General features: G+C 62.3%; 1 protein-coding gene across 1 annotated transcript in view; it reads right to left on the bottom strand.

Annotated features, from left to right (window-relative positions):
- The window catches only part of HMCN2 (hemicentin 2), a 147,466-nt gene that overhangs the window by 27,424 nt on the left and 101,313 nt on the right, over positions 1 to 18,729 (bottom strand). The window contains 25 exon segments of the mRNA XM_023242853.2: positions 1,036 to 1,096; positions 1,099 to 1,191; positions 1,749 to 1,876; positions 2,818 to 2,962; positions 3,055 to 3,196; positions 3,691 to 3,827; positions 3,921 to 4,002; positions 4,466 to 4,647; positions 5,111 to 5,377; positions 5,882 to 5,979; positions 6,982 to 7,165; positions 7,495 to 7,619; positions 7,717 to 7,876; positions 7,971 to 8,082; positions 8,084 to 8,115; positions 10,502 to 10,633; positions 12,174 to 12,255; positions 12,956 to 13,158; positions 14,070 to 14,183; positions 14,348 to 14,509; positions 14,769 to 14,865; positions 15,478 to 15,665; positions 16,028 to 16,141; positions 17,675 to 17,893; positions 18,514 to 18,664. Coding sequence (XP_023098621.2) covers positions 1,036 to 1,096; positions 1,099 to 1,191; positions 1,749 to 1,876; positions 2,818 to 2,962; positions 3,055 to 3,196; positions 3,691 to 3,827; positions 3,921 to 4,002; positions 4,466 to 4,647; positions 5,111 to 5,377; positions 5,882 to 5,979; positions 6,982 to 7,165; positions 7,495 to 7,619; positions 7,717 to 7,876; positions 7,971 to 8,082; positions 8,084 to 8,115; positions 10,502 to 10,633; positions 12,174 to 12,255; positions 12,956 to 13,158; positions 14,070 to 14,183; positions 14,348 to 14,509; positions 14,769 to 14,865; positions 15,478 to 15,665; positions 16,028 to 16,141; positions 17,675 to 17,893; positions 18,514 to 18,664 — 3,410 coding nt within the window.

Below are 18,729 nucleotides of genomic sequence, written 5' to 3'. Positions count from 1 at the left end.
ACGTGCTTTAAACTTTTCTTTTTAAACGTTTATTTATTTTTGAGAGAGCCAGAGACAGAGTACGAGCCGGGGATGGGGAGAGAGAGAGAGGGAGACCCAGAATCCGAAGCAGGCTCCAGGCTCTGAACGGTCAGCACAGAGCCCGGCGTGGGGCTTGAACCCACGAACTGTGAGATCACGACCTGAGCTGAAGTCGGCCACTTCACTGACTGAGCCACCCAGGCGCCCCTGCTTTAGACAGAAGCTCCGTGATGGCCTGGCACCCGACACAAGAAATATTTGGCGAATTAGTGAACTGACTCCTTTAACGTGCTCAGGGATCATTCCATGGTCAGCTGCCCATGAGAAACTGGGAGACGAGGATCCAGGCTCAGCCAAACTCAGGCCTCCACGTATGGATATCGATAGACCACAGTGGCTGGGATGGTTTTCAAAGCCATTCCTTTCTGTTTGGCTCTATGTCCCAAATGCCCCTACCCCCTATCAGGCATCTCAGTATAAAGACGCTCCGAGACCCCTGAGGTCAGGATATAGATCCTGGTGCTGGCTTTGTTGAGATCCTGAACACATCCCTGTCTCATTTCTTTCTTTTTCTTTTTCTTTTCTTTTCTTTTCTTTTCTTTTCTTTTCTTTTCTTCTCTTCTCTTCTCTTCTCTTCTCTTCTCTTCTCTTCTCTTCCCCTTCCTTCCTTCCTTCCTTCCTTCCTTCCTTCCTTCCTTCCTTCCTCTCTCTCTTTTTTTCTTAATGTTTACTTATTTTGAGAGACAGAGACACAGTATGAGTCAGACGTGGGCAGAGAGAAAGGGAGACAGAGAATCGGAAGCAGGCTCCAGGCTCGGAGCTGTCAGCACAGAGCCCGATGCGGGGCTTGAACTCACAGACTGTGAGATCACAACCTGAGCTGAAGTTGGAGGCTTAACTGAATAAGCCACCCATCCCTGCCTCGTGTCTGACCCTGCTCCCCACCGTGGGATGGGCACACTGTCCCCCCACCTGGAGCACCTCGTGAGGCTACCCAGAGGCCCAGCTCAGTACCGGTAGGTTCCCTGCTGCAGGTGGAAATCCAGCTTCTGTCCGTCCTTCCACCAGACCACCCGGGGCTTGGGGAGCCGCTGGCCTCACAGGGCAGTGAGGCAGGGGTGTGGGCAGTCAAGGTCAGGTTGGAGGGGCTGGGGGCGATGGCAGGAGGCTCTGGGGAGAGAGAAGTCATCAGGAGACAAGGGTCTAGGATGCGGGCAGGGGAGAGGCAGGAGACACTCCGCAGGAATCTTCCAGCAGGCACCCCAAATCTGGGGTGATGGAACCTTTGCTCTCCAAGGCTGGCGCCTCCCTAGCCACCTCTCCCTGAATGCAGATTTCGGGGTCCTACTCAGCCCCGCCCGAGGCCAGCGCCCAGAAGAGCGGCCGCCACCAAGGCGATCCGTTGGAGCGGGAAAAGCAGATTAGCACGTCTGGTGCAGTGACTCTGAATCTTAATCTTTCAAATGTCTTTTATCTGTGCGTGTTTTATCACCCGCTTGATACAATGGTATGGGAGCAAATATCCGTACAGTATTCATGAAATCCATACACATCTTTGGCGTGTGCGTGTTCAAAAGTTTTGCCAGTAGGCTTCACGGTCAAAAACATGTAGAGATCATTGCTCTTGGCTCCTGACAGCAAGGATAAACCCAGAAACTAAGCAGGACCCGGCCCAGACTGGGGGTGGATGATGAAGGCCAGGAACGTTCCTCCCCTCGTCCACCTACCAAAGACCTGGAGGTCACGGCCTTGCCGATCTGAGCCTGCAGAGTTGGATGCAAAGCAGAGGTAGTGGCCGGCGTCCTGGGCAAGGACTGGCTGGATCCTCAGGGAACCTTCAGGAAGAAGCTGCAACCTGGAGGGGAGGAAGGGGGTTGCCATGGAGACCAGCAGACTAGGGAGGCCCTTTGAGGGGTTGGACCCCGGTAGTGTCTCCAGCAAGACCCTCCCCTCTGCTCCTGGCTTTCCCAGTAAGAAGGTGCTAACTCTGGAGTCCTGCATCCATGAGGCCAAGGTCAGAGGAGGTCACAGCCATGGGCAGCTCCCCACATCCCAACCCAGCATCGGGGTGGGCAGGGGGTGGGGGGGCTCCTATGCTAGCACCTGGGCCTAGCTCCTCTCTAGGAGTCAGCAGCATCCAGAAAGCACCCCTTCTGGGCCTGTCCCCTGGATCTGAGAACTGCCCCGCCCCCAGGCCTTGTCTGTACTAGGTAGCCCCGCCCCCAGCCCTTGTCTGCACTGGGTAGCCCCGCCCCCAGGCATTGTCTGTAATGGGTAGCCCCGCCCCCAGGCCTTGTCCGCACTGGGTAGCCCCGCCCCCAGCCACAGTCAGTTGGACAAGGGATGGACACGTCACTCAGGCTGGACCAATGGAATGCTCTGCCCTGGAAATGGGGGTCCTCGGGTAGTTTTCCAGGCTCTGCAGGTTGCATGAACTGAGAAACTGTAACTCGGCGGCAGGGGGAGCCCGGGGCGGGGGTTGGGGGCTGTCTCTGCCATGTTCACAGAGAAAGGAGGTGTAGAAAATTGGTCTGAGAGAGAGACGGGGACGGGCGGGGGCGGGGCATGCAACACACACAGAAACAGACATTAGCAACCAAGAGTCGAAACCAGACAGGCAGCCAGCCAGCCAGCCACCTGGGATTTTTGACACCCTCGATGCCCTGGACATGCCTGTCCCCTTGGGTTCGGAGGAGACCGTGCGCTGGCAATACAGCCACCTTTCTGCTCCAAGTGCCCAGGCAGTTGCTGTTTATAACCCCCCCCCTTCCCAGACCCTCCCCTCCCAGCTCCCACCTGGGGCTCTCAGGATCCAGGGGGGCCCCGTCCTTCCGCCAGCTCACGAGGGGTGGGGGAGCGCCGTCCACCCGGCAGGGCAGCACGGCCGTCTGGTTCACGGAGGCGTTCACTGCGGGCGGTCCTGGCTGGATGGTGGGCACCACTGGGGGGGGGAGGCGGGGCACAGAGCGAGTGGGTGCTGGGAGCCTGTGGCCCTCGGGAGGGCCAGCGCGCGGCAGGGTGAGGCCCACTCACTGTGGATCTCCACGCGGAAGGCCACGCTGGTGCTGCCCGCGGCGTTGCGGGCCGTGCAGCTGTAGTTGCCCCCGTCGGCCGTGCTCAGGGCCCGCAGCTGAAGGAACCTTCCCTGTTCTGGGAACTGGGTGTGGGCATCCGCCTACAAGGTCCCCAGGGTGGAGAGACCCTCCTTAGTACCGGGCCAGGCTGGGCCAGGCACCAGGCAGGGAGGAAACATGTTCGTGGGGACGGGGGTGGGCAGGTAGGGAATGAGCCTCCTGCCCTCGGGCTCTGCCTACTGGGGATGTCCCAGAAGGGACTCATGCTCGCAGAAGACTCGCAAGCTTCGGTCCCCATTTCAGGGGAGAGCACAGAGAACCTCAGTAACTAGCCCCGGGTCACACAGCCACTACGTGTGGCCTGAAGGTATAACGGGAAACACACAGATATGCATCAGAAGGCCTGGCTGTAAATCCCAGCCTTGCCTCCGTGTCCCTGTCCGTAATATGGGGGAGACGACAACAATAGGAGCAGAGAGCACCAGGAGGGCGGGAACACAAGGTGCCGGCACAGGGCAGTCCCTCAGCACCTGGGATCCGGCCTGGTCAGGGGCCGGGGGGCCACAGAAGGTGGTGGCCCCTGCCCGGCACCCACCTGCAGCAGGATGCCATCTCGGTGCCATTCAATCTCGGGTGCTGGCTCCGCCTCCACCGAGCACTCCAGAACCAGTTGCCCGGGAGCCAGGCCGACCACAGAGCGGGGGCCTCGGGGCCCTATAACGTGCGGGGGGCCTGGGTGGGCAGCAGAGAGGTCATGAGAGATGGACTCGCCCCTGCGGGTCCCATCCCGCCTGCCTCTCCGGCCGCCACCCTGGCACGCCCTACCTTGAACCCTGACCCGGAAGCTCTTCTCCGCTTGGCCGGCGGGGCTCTGGGCCAGGCACGTGTACAGCCCAGCATCGCCCACCTATGGATGCACCAGGGTTAGCAGCTGCCTCTGGCCCCAGCCTGCCCACCTCCTGATCTGGTCTCCTTCCTACACAACTCGGGCCCCACGATTTGGACTCAGGCCGGCTGAGTCGGCCACGCCTCCTTTCCCACCAGCCCCCTCCCTGGGATGTTCCTTCTCTATCTCCATCTCACCCTTGCTTTGCGGCCAGGGTAAAGCCTGCCTCCTCCAGGAAGTGCCCCTTGACTGCACCAGCCCTCCTCTGGCCGGGCTGGGGAGTGACCCGGTTTCTGCATCAGCCTTGGCCCTGGCCTGGCTGGGAGCTCTCGAGGGCATTGGCCCAGGTGGGTGACCCCCACTCAAAGGAAGAGCTCAGCCTAACTGCCAAGTGCTGTGGGGTCCTTCCCTCCTCCTCTCGTCCCCTGCCCTCCCCTCCCCTCCCCTCCGCCAGCCCCAGCCCACAGCAGTGGGGAAGCTGCACCTGTACGTCCTCTACCCGGAGCACCCTACTGCTGTCTGCAGGCCCGCTCAGAGCCTGCCCATCCTTATGCCAGGTGATGTTGGGCGGCGGGGTGCCCTGGGCATCGCAGCGGAGCTCCAAGGGGGTGCCGGGAGTCAGCAGCAGCTCTGCAGGCTGGCCCGAGTCCTCTATGTGGGGGGGATCTGCAAAACACCCCACCCGGGGTCAGCATGGCGGCTGCACTCAGCGCTGGGAGCTGGGGTGCATCTCCAAGCCCCCACCATCCGGACGCTGACCGCAGAAGGGGCCACCAAAGGCGGAGGGGCGGGGCAGAACACCAGAAACCACGGGCCCATTTGCCTGGGACAGTTATTTGTGCTTTAAAGCCAGCAAGCACTCGGCAGGCCCTTTGTCTCCGCTCTACAAGACTGGGGGACAGAGCTGAGGAGCAGAGCCCCAGGAGAACGAGGGCCATCCAACTCCCGCGTCAAGGTCAGCGAGGCATCCGGTATGAGCCCGCCCTTCCCCCCAAACCCTGCACCCAGGCGGCCGCCCCTGGGGAGATGCACCAGGGGACGTCACCTCCCTCGCCACCTTCTCCGACGCCCCCGGGGCCCAGAGACGCTGGCGCGGGGCAGGGGGGGGTGGGGGGGGCAGATGACCCACCCATCACTGTCAGCTGGAAATGCCTCCTGGCTTCCCCCGCCTCGCTCACGGCCACACAGGAGTAGGTGCCCGAGTCTCCAGCTCCCGCTGTCTCCAGCTGCAGGCTGGGCCCCTGTTCAAGGCTCTGGGGCAACAAGGGCTCCCCATCCTTCATCCACGACACTAGGGGCAGAGGGCTTCCCCGGGCCTCACAGGGGAGGACCACCGAGGAGCCACGGACGACCGCCACGTCATTCTGGAACTCTACCGGCTCCAAGACAGGGGGCACTGTGGAGGGCAAGAGCGGGCACGAGTCCTCGCATGGCCCTCGCCCCTGGACCTTTGCGCAGGCTGTTCTTGTATCAGTCAGAACGCCCTTCTCCTGGACTATTCCCTCTCGTCTCCAGTCCTCAGCGTAGACCTCGCCTCCTCCGGGAAGCCTTCCCTGAACTCCCCAGGCCAGTCGAGGCGGCCTCTTCTGGGCTCCGGTAGCTTCCTCTCCTTCCCCTGCTGTCACTAGTTGCCTGGAATTTCGACTGCCTCTTTACAGAGCTGTTTCCTGCACTGGCCCCCCCCCCCCCGGTGGCAGGGGCCTCTGCTACTCACTGTCGCACCCCGGTGCCCAGGAAGGCCCTGGCACACCGCAGGGTCTAATGGCTGCTTGTGGCGTGAATGAATGAGCAACCGAGCGAATCAAAGACTGAGTCTCTGTGTTTGCCCACGGGGCCTGATTCTCACGCCCAAGGCCAAGGGACACATTTATTCCACCCCCTCCCCCGCCCCGGTCCGTACCGTGCACCTGCAAGGTGAAATTCCTGTCGGTCACACCAGCTGGGCTTGCAGCCACACAGGTAAAGACGCCAGCATCTGCCAACTGCACCTGGGAAATCCTGAACCCCTCGAGAGGGGTGGAGGGGGAAAGAGGGAGGGGAGGTGGCTCATGGAAACAGTCCTTCTCTTTTCCTGTCTCCCAGTGGCTTGCCTGCCAGAGAGGCAGCTCTGAAACTCACCTGAACGGCCCCAAACCCCTTCCCCGGTTCCCGGGTGCCCCCAGAATAAAGCCCCAGACTCCCTGGCCCCTGCTGCCTTCTCTGACTCACTTCACCCCGAGGCCAGATTTCCTGCTTTTCCACTTCCACCGGCTGCGCTGTCTCACCCAAGGAGACACCTGCCTGCTGGTCCCCCCCTGCCGCAAGCCTCCCCCCATTCCTTGAATACACGGGCACATGCCCACCTCAGGGCCTTTGAACTTGCTGCTCTAACCCTCTTCCGGTTAGGGAAGCTCCTCCCTACAGAATCCGCTCAGCTCCCTCTCTTAACTCCGCCCACCTCTGCTCAAATGTCGCCTTATCTGAGTGCCTATCACTGACCACCCTAAAATACCAGCCTCCACTGCTACCTCTCATTTTTTCTTTCCCCTACTTTATGCTTCAGTGTGTGTATCCCTTGTGACATTCTACCCAGTGTCCGCTCTCCTCCCCTGATAAAGCAGCTGCAGGGGCAGAGGTTTTGTTTTGCTCGCTGCTCTATTCCCAGTGCCCGGAACTGCACTTGCAAACAGCAGGCGTTCCGTAAGTGTTGAAGAAGGCTCAGAAGCCTTCTTCCAGGAAGCCTTCCCTGATTTTTCCTCCACCCCAAGGCAGGCTGAACTGGAAGCCACCAGATGTCATCACCTGGAGCTCTGCCTCCCTCCCTCGGCTGGGAGAACCTGAGGGCAGAGTCCTCTTTTGTCACTGGAGTTCCATTTGGGGGTGGGTCCCCATCACAGACCTCTGTATGCTTATATGTATTATTTTTATTTGAAAACCGTTGAGATGTGCTCCGAAACCCAAGCTGCCTGGAGACTGTGTCTGGGACCAGCTGGCCCAGGGGCCGGGGAGCCTCCCCCCTACCTGAGGGTGCGGCCCGAGCTGTGGAGGCGAGTGCGTTGGGACAGCGGCAGGGGCAGCCCGTCCTTGAGCCAGCTCATGCGGATGGGCGCGGAGCCCCGGACGGGGCACGCCATGGTCACCAGCTCCCCAGGCCTGCTCACCAGGGTCCCCGAGCCCTCTGCCCACTGCTCGATGGTGGGAGGAACTAGGAGTGGGCAGAGAGGAAAAGGGGGGCAGTGAGGGGGTTGAGGAAGAGGGTCTGGGTGGGGGAGATGGGATCCTCTCCGGCAAATTCCAGAAAGCAGCAACCGGCAAATTCCGGCAAATTCCAGAAAGCAGGATGCAGGCGCCCAGAGAGGCCGTATGGTGGCCTGGCTCACAGCGTGGACATGGCTGGGGCTGGAACCAGGTCTCCGGCATCCCGGCCCCGGCATCCCCCCTCCAGATGCCCCCCGGTGGAGGCCACACAGTGGCCGGGCTGTCGCAGCCCCGGGAGGGCAGAGCCGCCCCCCTCCTCACCCCTCCGCTGCTCACCCAGCACGTTCACTGTGTGCAGCCTGGCGTCCTCCCCGGCCGCGTTGTGGGCCACGCAGGTGTAGGCGCCCGAGTCCTCGGCCCTCAGGCCCTTCAGCACCAGGGCACCGCCGTCCACGTAGAACCTGCTCGGGGCCGGAGAGCCGAGAGCCGGCACGTAAGGGGCTGTGGCTGCTGCTCGGGGGGAGGGGGGGACCCGGGAGGACACGGGGCGGGCCTTACCGGAGGTGGGGGCCCACGCCTTGGCCCAGCGGGCCACCGTCCTTCAGCCAGGCCACGTCGGGCGGGGGCTGCCCGTCCGCCTCACAGTCCAGCCGCACCTCCTGCCCCTCCAGGACACTGTGCTCCTGCGTGGCACCCGAGCTCCGGATCCGGGGGGCCGCTGCGGGGGGGGGGGCTATGGTGAGGCCGGGGCCGCGCGGGGGCTGGCGAGGGGGGAGGGCCACGGGGGTGCGGGGCACAGGGCGCAGACGTACCCAGCACGGCCACCACGAAGTCCTTGCGGGCCTCGGCCTGGCTGTTCTCTGCCACGCACGTGTAGGTGCCAGCCTGGGCGGGCTGCAGGCGACTCAGCTGGAGGCGGCCCCCCCCGGGAGACCACGCCATGCGCCACGCTGCTCTCTGTGGGACGGAGGGACGTGCCAGGCCCTCACCCGCACGGCCGTACCGCCCCGGGCGCCACCACGGGGCCCCCACACGCAAGTCACGTGACTCCTGGAGAAGGCGCCCATCCCCCACACTCGCGGGACCCCAGGAACCCTGGCACCGCCCACCCGCTTCTGGGGCTCACAGGGAAACTGAGGCCCAGACAGGGGCAGGGTCTTTTGCTGCCTATATCACAACCTTCCTCAGCTGGGTCTCTAAGGGCCCCGTGCCCCACCCACAGCTGTCCCTACTGTCATTTCTCGCCAAGGTGCCCCATTTCCTTCCAGTTCCGAGACCTGGCCCTCTTCCTGTGGACCCCCAGGGCCCCCCTCCCCTCCCGCCCCCGACTGCATCTCTACCCTGCCCGCTGTCACCCACCAGGGCTTCCAATCAGGGTAAATCAGCCACTCACTGACCACTTCCGGGCCCCAATGCAAGTCTCGCTAGGGGCTCCCCAGGGCCTCTGCTCAGGCTGCACGCACCTGCCCCCCCCCCCCACCTCCAGCCTGGAATGGCCCCCGTCTCTCCAGCCGCACCTCGGCCTGAAGCCTCCCGTGGCTGCCCAGCCCAGGCCGGGCCACCCTCACCCGGGTTCTCAACTGTGCGGCCAGTCTCTCGACACCGGACGTACTAAACCAACGACTACACGTCTGGCTGTCGTCCGGCGACAAAGGAGATCAAAGGGGATCAAAGCCGAGTGAGACACGGCCCGTGGCCTCTAGGGGCTCAAAGTGCAGCGGAGACAGTGAGACACGCGGGATCCTGCGCGACCAGCCCTGTGAAGCCTCCGAGGGAGCCAAGAGGGGTCAGGCAGGTCTTGGGAGGGGGCGGGTCTCAGCTGAACCAAGCGGGTATGAACCAGCCAGTAGAGGCACTGGGCGGGGTGGGGGGGGCCCGGGGTGGGTATTTCGGGGAGGAAACAGCGTGTGCCACGAGAGGAGGTGGAGAACGGGGCCCAGAGAGGTTCCACAACCAGGTGTAGCCCAAAGGGACAGGAGAGCATGAGCCACACGGACACTCGTCCTTAAACATTCACAGCACATCATTCATGAGAGCCCCAAGGGGGATTCAACCCAGACGTCCACCGGCTGATGAAAAGGATAGAGCAAATACGATATAGCCCCACAGTGAACAGTCAGCCATAAAAAAGAGAGAAAAACTTGAACTTAAAAGAAAGAACGGGGGCGCCCGGGTGGCTCAGTTGGTGAAGCATCCAACTCTTGGTTTCAGGTCATGATCGCACTGTTCGTGAGTTCGAGCCCTGCATCGGGCTCTGTGCTGACAGCATGGAGCCTGCTCGGGATTTGCTCTCTCTCCTCCCCTCTCTCTGCCCCTTCTCGCCTCTCTCTCTCTCTCTCCCCCCCCCCCCAAAACAAATAAACTTAAAGAGAAAGAAAGAATGACGAACACCCGCTACTACATGGATGGACCCTAGAAACGGGATGCTAAGCAGAGAAGTCAGTTGCAAAAGGTCACACAGTGCATGATTCCACTTGTGTGCAGTGTCCAAAGCAAGCAAACCTACAGAGACAGAAAACAGGCCAGTGGCTGCCTAGGGCTGGGGTTGGGGGCAGGTCTGGGGGGGGAAATGGGGTTTCCTTTTGGGTGATAAAAATGTCCTAAGATTGATTGTGGGGATGGTCGGTGAATATACTGAAAAGAATGGGATCGTAAGCTTTAAACGGATAAATTGCACAGTATGTGAATCTTGATAAAGCTGTATTTGAGGGAGGGTCGGGTGGGGGAGACAGAGAGAGACAGAGAGACAGAGAAAAGACAAGGGACCTCCTCAGAGCTGCACTTTGAGATCCCTTCCTCCCCGTCTGGAGACGGCACCAGAGATGTGGACTGGACCAAGGACCCGTGTGGGGGCTGCTGCCCTCCCGGGGCAGGGGGACCGTGGTGGCCGGAAAGGGAACGGCTACGGGCACCAGAGAGCTGGCTGGCACCAGAGGCGTCTAGCAGCTGACGAAGGGAGGGCTCTGCTGACAGACCTACGGGTGGGTGAGGGGAGAGGGACGAAGGCCTGGACGGGGGGGGGGGGGGGCGGTGACCGGCAGCCGGGCCAGACGGAGCTGAGTTGCTGGGGGAAGCAGCAGCTTTGGGGGCCGACGCCAAGCCCAGGGGCAGGCCGGCCGGGCCCTCAGCACCCACCCTGCACCCAACTTGTGGCAGCTGATTGTGGACACAAACGCAGGGAGCCTTTGAACCCCCACGGGAATGGTTTTCCACACGGGGGTCTCAAGGGCCGATCGGGTCGAAAGACAAATAGGGGTTGGGATGACAGGACCCCGCCGGCCTTTGACTTCGCCAAGGTCGCTGCCATTGTTGTGTCATCGCTGAGAGGGCAGGATGCACTCACCAACAGGCACTCTGTCCTTCAACCAGGTGACAGTAGGTGCAGGGACCCCGGTCACATCACAGCTCAGCACCAGGGGGCTCCCGGCCACCTGGCTCACTCTCTCTGTCCTGGGGTTCTCAAATGTTGGGGGCACTGCAGGAGAGAAGCCAGATTGCCAGGATCCTAAGATCCCGCGGCCCCCTTCCTTCCGCTCGGGCGGATTAGGGACACTCAACGGGCTCTTCCTTCTGGTTAGCAGTTGACATGTTATGCTTTGCCATCGGTAGCAATAAAGGTTGCCTCACTCACAGATGTAAACAGAACCAGCCACTGCCTGCAAAGCAGAGCCCAGAGGGGTCCACTCAGCCCAAGGATGGTGAGTGCCCGGCTGTGAACAGGGCAGACATCACTAATCGATCCCAACACTCTCTCCTGCTCAGCCAGGATGGCGTCACGCGTCCCAGGCAACCGCTACCAGTGGAACAAAAATGGCTGTGCTCGGGATGAAACATCTTTGTCCTCAGGGACCAGACGTTCCCCCCGCTTCTCACCACTCGTCAAAGCAGCCAACAGGAGAAGGCTTGAAGCAGCAAACCCGGTGTCGATAAGTTTCAACAGCCGTATTCAATATGGCTCACGGTTGGCTCCACCTGCAACTTGCCTGGTGGGCAGGCTCCTGGCTTTGCCTTCTGGGGCGGACAGCTGATGTCTGCCCCCCCCACCCCCCCACCCCCCCCACGCACCTGTCCTTCCCATCTCGCACAGCAGTTTAGCAGAGTACGGGCTCGCTCAGGTAGAACTACATTTCCCAGACTCCCTTGCAGCCTGCTGGGGCCAGCGGCCTATATTCCCACTGACGGGATCCAGGCATCACTCGCTCCAAACAAAAATGCTTGCCCTCTGCTCCTGCTCCTTTCTACTTCCTGTGAACTGGGGCGGGATGCATGTGGACAGGGGCAGTGCCCTAAGGGGCGGGTGGCCGACAAGACGGAAAGATCCCGGGCCCCAGATTACCACTCAGTAATTTACCTACCACTCGGAAGGCCCCGAGCTCCCCCCCACCGACCCCCAGCCTAGACACTCACCTCTGGGCTTTTGCACGAGAAAGGTAAAGTTCTCTCTCGTTTAATCCACTGGGGTTTGGGGTCTCTTTGTTACACAGCTGAGCTTATATTCTAACTGATACAATACCTGATGCCAAGAAAGTCTGGCTGAGCCTTCATCCTTTACTTCCCTAAAGCGAGCTCCCCCTTTTCCCCCAGCTTGAGCCACATCCAGTCAAATGCCATCTGTGTTCGGTCCTTGGGCTGAGGGAGCAGGCCCCCCAGGGCTCAAAATAGTGGCGACGTGGCCGCAGGGCTCCAACTGCCTGACTCTCCCAGGGCCGTGCTGGGCGCTTTATAGATACACTCACGGCAGCCCATCAATTGAACGCTCCCTGTCTGCCGAGTAGGCAGGTACCACTTTTCCTCCCTTCACCGGAAGATAAACCCAAGGCTCAGAGGAACCAAGGCGCCCTGCTGAGCCCCAGAGAGCAAGTCAACAACAGTCCTGGTCTTTTCAGTGCCGTATCCTGTGCCCTAAGTACGCAGGGCCACCGACTCTTTCTAGCTACTGCCCCTCCCGTCCTTGGCGGCCCTGTGTGCTGCTAGGGGGTCCCACGGCAATGCTCTCAGGCTGGTCCCCAGCTTACCCTGGACAGTGAGGACAAACGTCCGCATGGCTTCCCCCGCGGTATTGCTGACTCTACAGCTGTATAAACCTTTATCCGACACCTGGGACAAAGAGAGCACGCGGTGATGGTGTGCACGAGGCCGGGAGGGGGATACCTAGGGCCCCCCAAAACACCCAGGCCTCAGAACCTTCTGGAGAAGGGACTCCCCAAATATGCTGGTCCCGCCTGGGAAGCCGAAGAGGAGACGGGACCCGCTGGCCTTTCCCAAGAACCTCAAGAAGCAGGAGGGTTGTTGGAGGGTGAGTGCATAGGTTCCGGACCCCCACCCGCCCCTGGGCCTGCACATCAGCCAAGCCTGGAGGAAAAAGCCCCTCACTGCGGGGGGACGGAGCTGGGCCAGGAGACGGGAGCCCAGCAAGGTTTCCCAGAGGAGCAGCAAATATCCATCCAACAAACACTTGTGAGCGTCCAATCCACACCAGGGAGGGTGGGCAGAGCAGGCTCCCAGAGGGTGGCAGCCAGGGGGGCCTGGAGAAGGCTTCTAGATCCCAGGGAAATGGAGGCAGGTGCCGGGGCACGGACGGCTCAAGGTCGGTCCAGAGCCAGCTCTGGCGCCCCGTGCTCTTCTCACGTCACCTGCCCTGCAGGCTGCTAAGCAACTTGGTGCGAGGCCCCGTAGACTAAGGAGGTGACCGTCCCTACACCCTGCCACGCAGCTGCCTGCCCCTGCCTGCCCCCTGGGCTCACCAGGACCGGGCCCCACGACCACCCAGTGCTGCCCATGCCTCGGGGCCGCTCACCTGGGTGTCCTGGACCTCCAGCCTCTGCCCACCCAGCAGAGCCCGGGTGCGCTGCGTCGGGACCAGGGGCTGCCCGTCTTTAAGCCAGGTCACGGTCGGCTCAGGGAGTGAGTCGGTCTCACAGCTCAGGACTGCTCTGTCCCCAGCCCGGACCAGGATCGCATCCTGGGGGCCGCCGGGAGCCTGCCTGAAGGTGGGGGGCACTGGGAAAACAGGTGAGCGGACTGAGGCACAGCAGCCTTCCCGGTGTCCTCCCTGGTTCCAGCCAGGGGAGACAGCCGACGGAGGCCCACAGGGGTCACGCAGTGGAGCCGGCCCCAGGGATGACGCAGACCCGGGGAGCGGGGGGACGAGAGTCCAGGTCCTGGGAAAAGCCTCCTGCCCTCTCTGGGCCTCAGTTTCTCAGATGGGGAGATCCTCCGATGGCCTTCCTGGGCTCTTCGCTGCACAGGGCAGGCCCTGGCTGGGTCAGAGCCCCCCCACGGGGGTCCCCCACAGCCCACGTCCCTCCAGCAAACCAGCACAGAAGCCCCCACCCCCGGCCGTGAGCCCACGGGACCTGCCACAGGGCACACACAGTAGGTGAACACCGCGCTAATAAATCAACCGGCCCCGGGGCTAGATGGAAACCTCCAGTGAGCTCTGGGTCATGACGACTTGGGCCAGCTTCTCCCCAAGAGGAGTCTGAAGACCAGAGGCCCCGACAAAGGCCGCATGCTGAGAACCTCGGATCATTCAGCTTGGGAAGGGCCCCTCCTGGGCCAGCCCCCCCGCGGCTGTCCTGCTGTCCCCTCCTCGACCTCGGGGCTCACGGCGTGCCGGGTAAGCACTCACAAACCATCCTTGTGCCAACCGTCACCTTACAGACGGGAGGCCTGAGGCTCAGAGGGGGAACGCGACCTGCCCCAGATCACAGAGCAACGAAGCGCACAGGTGGGTCTCAAACGCAGCGTGTCCAACTCTACAGGCCAGGATGTTACCCACCCTGCTGCCCAGAGAGGGTGCAGGGCATCCCAGGCTCCCCCCGGGGCCGGCTGCCCCCTTTCCTGGCTGTGCTGCCTCAGCGTGTGGGGCCGAGGGCTCACTGAAGGAGTGGGGGACAGGCAGGACGTACCCAGCACGCTAAGCTGCACCAGCTTCTGGTCTCGGCCGGCGGCGTTGAGGGCCTCACACATGTACATCCCGGAGTCTGACGGCTGCGTCCTGGCCAGCTGCAGCGTGTGGGTGCCTGTTGGGGGGGGAGCCGGCCCCTCGCACCAGCAAATAGGCCCCGGGGCCCCGGCCCACAGTCCCCAAGTCCTCCCAGACTCCCGGTGTGGTCCCCAGGTTTGGGGAAGCAACTCTGACTCCCCACCCAGCCTCAGGCTGGGCTCCAAGCCTCAGTTTACCCACCAGGCCGGAGGAAGATCTCTTTTCCCAGGGAGACGGCCTGGCCATCCCGGTACCACGTGACCTCAGGGCTCGGGTGAGCATGGACGTCACAGGACAGGGAGACGCTGCTGTTGACCGTGGCAGTGACCTGCTCCAAGCTTGGGCCTGTGATGCGTGGTGGGGCTGTCCCCGCAGCCACCGGGAGAAAGAAAGACCCATGAGAGCGCGTTCGGGTCGGGGGGGCAGGGAGCCACAGAGTGGAGCACGGCCCTTCGGAGCTCCTGGCGCCTTGCCTTGGCGCATCTTTAAGCACGGCTGTGCAGTCACGACTATTTGTCACGACTACCCCACAGATGACGACACAAGGCTCAGAGATCGGAGAGGGAGCAGCGGCCCTCCCGAGCTGGGAGCCCCCCAGGGGCCGCTGCTCAGCCCGGCTCACCTTGTACCCTGAGGGTGAAGAGCTTCTCCGAGGAGCCCGCCGGGTTCTCGGCCACACACATGTAGCTGGCGGCATCAGCCACCTCGGCCGTGGAGACCTGCGGGCGCAGGGACAAGGTGCCCGGGAGACACCACGGGCCTGCGGGCTCTGGGCTCCCCCAGGAAGGACCGTGAGGGCTCCTTTGTCTGCCCGCCGCCTTTGTCTGCACGGAGCAGTGCTTGAGGGCCAACCCCCCCCCCCCACGTCCGTCAAGGGCTCTTTGGGACATTCGGGGCACAGCGTGAGCTTGGTGCTAGGTGATTCCCTATAGCAAACTAGATGGTGACAACCGTCCCCCCCAACCCCAGCCCCGAGCAGGGCCGCTCCGTGCTGTGCTGGGCACCCGTCCAGCTGTGCCTGGATCTGGGTGACCGAGGGTGCCGGGCCCAGCTCTGTGAGGGTCGCGCGGCTTTCCTGCCGCGTCGGGCTCTAGATGTGGCACACGTATGTGTCCTCTGCGGGTACTCTGTGTGGCCCTGGGCTGCCAGCGAGCTCCTCACGTAGGATTATTTGGTGGGCAGAACTTAATCCCAGGGGCTCCGACACGCTCTCAGGCAAAGAGCCTCGTTTGGCACAGATAACGTCAGCTCCTTGGTCCCCAGACCAGCAGGACTGAGTCACGGCAGCAATCAGCAGTGACTCAGGACTGAGTCACAGGGGACGTCCTCACCTGCAAGACGCGCCCGTCCTCCAGGACCTGCAACCGTGGGCTCGGGGAGAAAGGCAGCCCGTTCTGGAGCCATGAGATGGCGGGCACGGGGTTGCCCAGGGCCGGGCACTGGAGGCTGACGGTGCTGCTGGCATTGACCGTCACCTCCTCCACCAGCTCCTCTGTGTCACCCAGGATCACAGGTGGGGCTGGGGGTCAGAGAGAGCAGGTTGAGGAGTGGGCAGCCTGCCTGGGAAAGGTCGCTGGGGTAGGGGGGCGGGCGTGGAGGTGAGAGCAGCCCGTCCCTGTGCCCTACCGGCCAAGCCCCCCTCGGCGCCACAGCTAGGGACCCTGGGGCACAGGGACGGACGCCCGTGATTTGCCCAAGGCGACAGAGCCACTTGGAATCTGCCCCCAGTCCAAGGTCGTGTGCCTTATGTTATCAACCTGTCGGTACAGCAGGACTGGCTGTGCACTCTGCCTTGAGCCCCTACGGCAAGGAGCCCCTCCCCACCCCCTGCCATGGGCCCTGCAGACCCAGACCCCCCCGGGCCCCAGGCCGGCCACTCACTCAGCACAAGCAGCTGGTAGTGCAACCAGTCCTCGCCCACCTCGTTGGAGGCCTTGCATGAGTATTTCCCGGCATCCTCTGCACGCACCAGGGGAATCTGCAGGACCCGACCTCCTGCGGGGACACAGGACTGAGACCTGAACGAGGGCAAGGAGGCCCGCTCTTTCCCCTGGAGGGGACCTGGGAGATGTCCCTGGCCCACCTCCTCGGAGATAAATGGAGGAGAATCAGCCTGCCCCGCCTGCGGGGTGCCGGGCCCTGGGCTGAGCATTTTCCCGGCCTCTGACTCTGTGTGCTAGGACCACTTCCATCTCACAGATGGAAGGACTGAGGCTTCCCAAGAGTGCCCGGCGGCGCTGAGCCCAGCTCCGTGATGAAGGCAGAGGGAGGGGGCAGAGAGCTGGGCAAAGGTCCAGGCGTTGGCTTTTCGGAGGCGAGGAGGCAGCTCTTGGGCTGTGGTCATTGCGGGGGAGGGGGAAGCGGGGGGCTGGGGGTGTCACTCTCTGTGATCGAGAGACAGCCAGCGCCAGATCCTGGCATCTATGGAGGGGGCTAGCGATGGTCTCCAGCGGAGCAGGGTTGGGGTCACTATGAGTTCAGGAGTCTGGGTTGGGGGATCGCTGGCCCAGGCTGTGGTGTGCTTGTGGCCAGGGTCAGAAGCAGGGGCTCGTGACCTACAGAGCTGGGGACAGTAGCCAGGACTGGAGAAACAGTGGCTGCGTTTTGGCGTGGCGGGGGGGAAGGGGCGGGGGGGGGTCACTTGATACGTAAAGTTGATCTATGGTCAGGTTCAGAATTAAGGTCCACCTGTGGCCACCACCACCATGTGCCCATGCTTAGGGGTCGGTGGCCAGGGTCAGAGGGCAGTGGTAGGGTTGGAGGTTAATGGCTAGGACCAGGGGATCAGCTGATGGCTGGGATTAACCTCTGGTCGGGACCTGAGGTAGGAATCAGCATGTGACTGAGCTCACTGTGTACCCAGGATCTGGATCAGTGTCCAAGTCCAAGGGCAGTAGCCGGGCTGAGGGGTCAGTCCGGGGGTTTCTGACAGCGATAAGCAGCTTCAGTAAGCATCGCCTCTCGTCCGTCTCCAAGAGGCTGTCTTCTTTTGCGAGCACCAAAGTACGACCCTTGGAATGGCCCTGTTCGTCTAGAGGCCTGGGCTCCCCCAGCCAGCCCCACCATCGCCGCCGGCCTGGCAGGACACAGGCCAAATCCTACGTTGAAAGGTCACATGATCTCCCCCCTGATGAGACGATACAGGGCTCCGTGCCTGGACTCCCACCCCCGCCCCAGTGTGGTCCTCATGAGATCACAATAAAGGAACCGCCTCCCCCCGCAGAGAAAGACACCAGCTTTGGCCAATTATCCCAGGACCTTACAGACCTTGAAGCCCAGAGGTGGGCTCGTTCTAGAAACCAGAGGCAAAGGGGGATCCTGCTCCTGCCTTCAAATAAGCAAAGGGTGTCTAGCCCGAGTTTACAAAAGGCAGCTAAGGTCCAGGGTGGTTGTGCGGCCTGCCCGCGGTCACAGAGCAAGCAGCACACAGGAGAGTTCCCAGGACACGTGTGGGACACGTCCGAGGTGAGTGTGCCCCCGATCCCTGCCTGCAGACGCCCCGACCTCCCTGGGCACACCCTAAACTACCTTGCAGAACAGACACCCCGTCTGCGGCCGAGAGGGGCTGGCCCTCCCTGTACCAGCTGAGCTCCGGGGGAGGGATGGCATTGGTATCGCAGTACAGGTAGGCAGGGTTGTTCTCCACAATCTCCCGGTACTCCGTCACCTCACCGCGGACCTCTTCTTCCCTGGACGGGATCTCGAAGTCCACACCGGCATCGCCCAGCTTCTGGAACATGGGGGGCACTGGGGTGGGGGACAGAGCCATTAGGACGCACAGCCGAGGGATGGGGGTGCGCTTCTGTTCCAAGAGACTCCCGTGCCAGCCTCTCTCAGGGCTGGAGAAGTCCACGGTTAGAGGAGACCCCTAAGGTCGAGGCAGCTTTCGAAGACACTCGTTCTTTCAGACAGTGTTTATTGAGCAGCTACTATGCTAGGCACTGGGCTCGAGTTCTGCCCTCTGCAGCTCACGTCTAGTGGACTCAAGAGACTGTGTGGCATGGTGACACCTCTCAGGGGAGGAAGCAGACACGAAGCTGTAACTAGGGTTTGCTGAACGGAGCACAGAGGCACAAAACCACTGGCTTTCAGGAGTGGAGGGGGCCCCCGAGGCCACCTGATTGGATGACCCACATCTTACAAAGGTAAAACCAAGGCCGGGAGGCGGGGGAAGGGCAGTGATGTCCCCAGGTCACAGTCAGTTAAGGGAAGAGGCCTGGGCCGGGGGTCTGGGGGTAAGACATGGCGGCCAACAATGAGAAGAAGAGCCAGCCGCCAGGGACAGAGTCCTCCTGCTAGACCATTCCAGAAGCAGGGACACTCCCCACCCCACCTGTGCCGCCCCCGCCCCACCGGCCCCCACCCACCCTGGATGAGCACATTGAAGTCCTGGTCGTCCTCGCCAGCCACGTTGGTGGCCACGCACAGGTATCGCCCTGAATCCGAGACCTGCGTGGGCTGGATCTGGAGGAGCCGGCCTTCGCCCAGGATGCGCAGCCGCTGGCTGGGGGTCACGGGCTGGGGGTGGGAAGAGTGGGGGGGGGCGGCACAAAGTGAGGGTTAGGGTTAGGGTTAGTTTTGAA

The sequence above is a fragment of the Felis catus genome, chromosome D4 (assembly GCF_018350175.1).
Source record: "Felis catus isolate Fca126 chromosome D4, F.catus_Fca126_mat1.0, whole genome shotgun sequence".
NCBI classification, from domain to species: domain Eukaryota; kingdom Metazoa; phylum Chordata; class Mammalia; order Carnivora; family Felidae; genus Felis; species Felis catus.
This window is presented reverse-complemented; position numbering and strand designations above follow the sequence as displayed.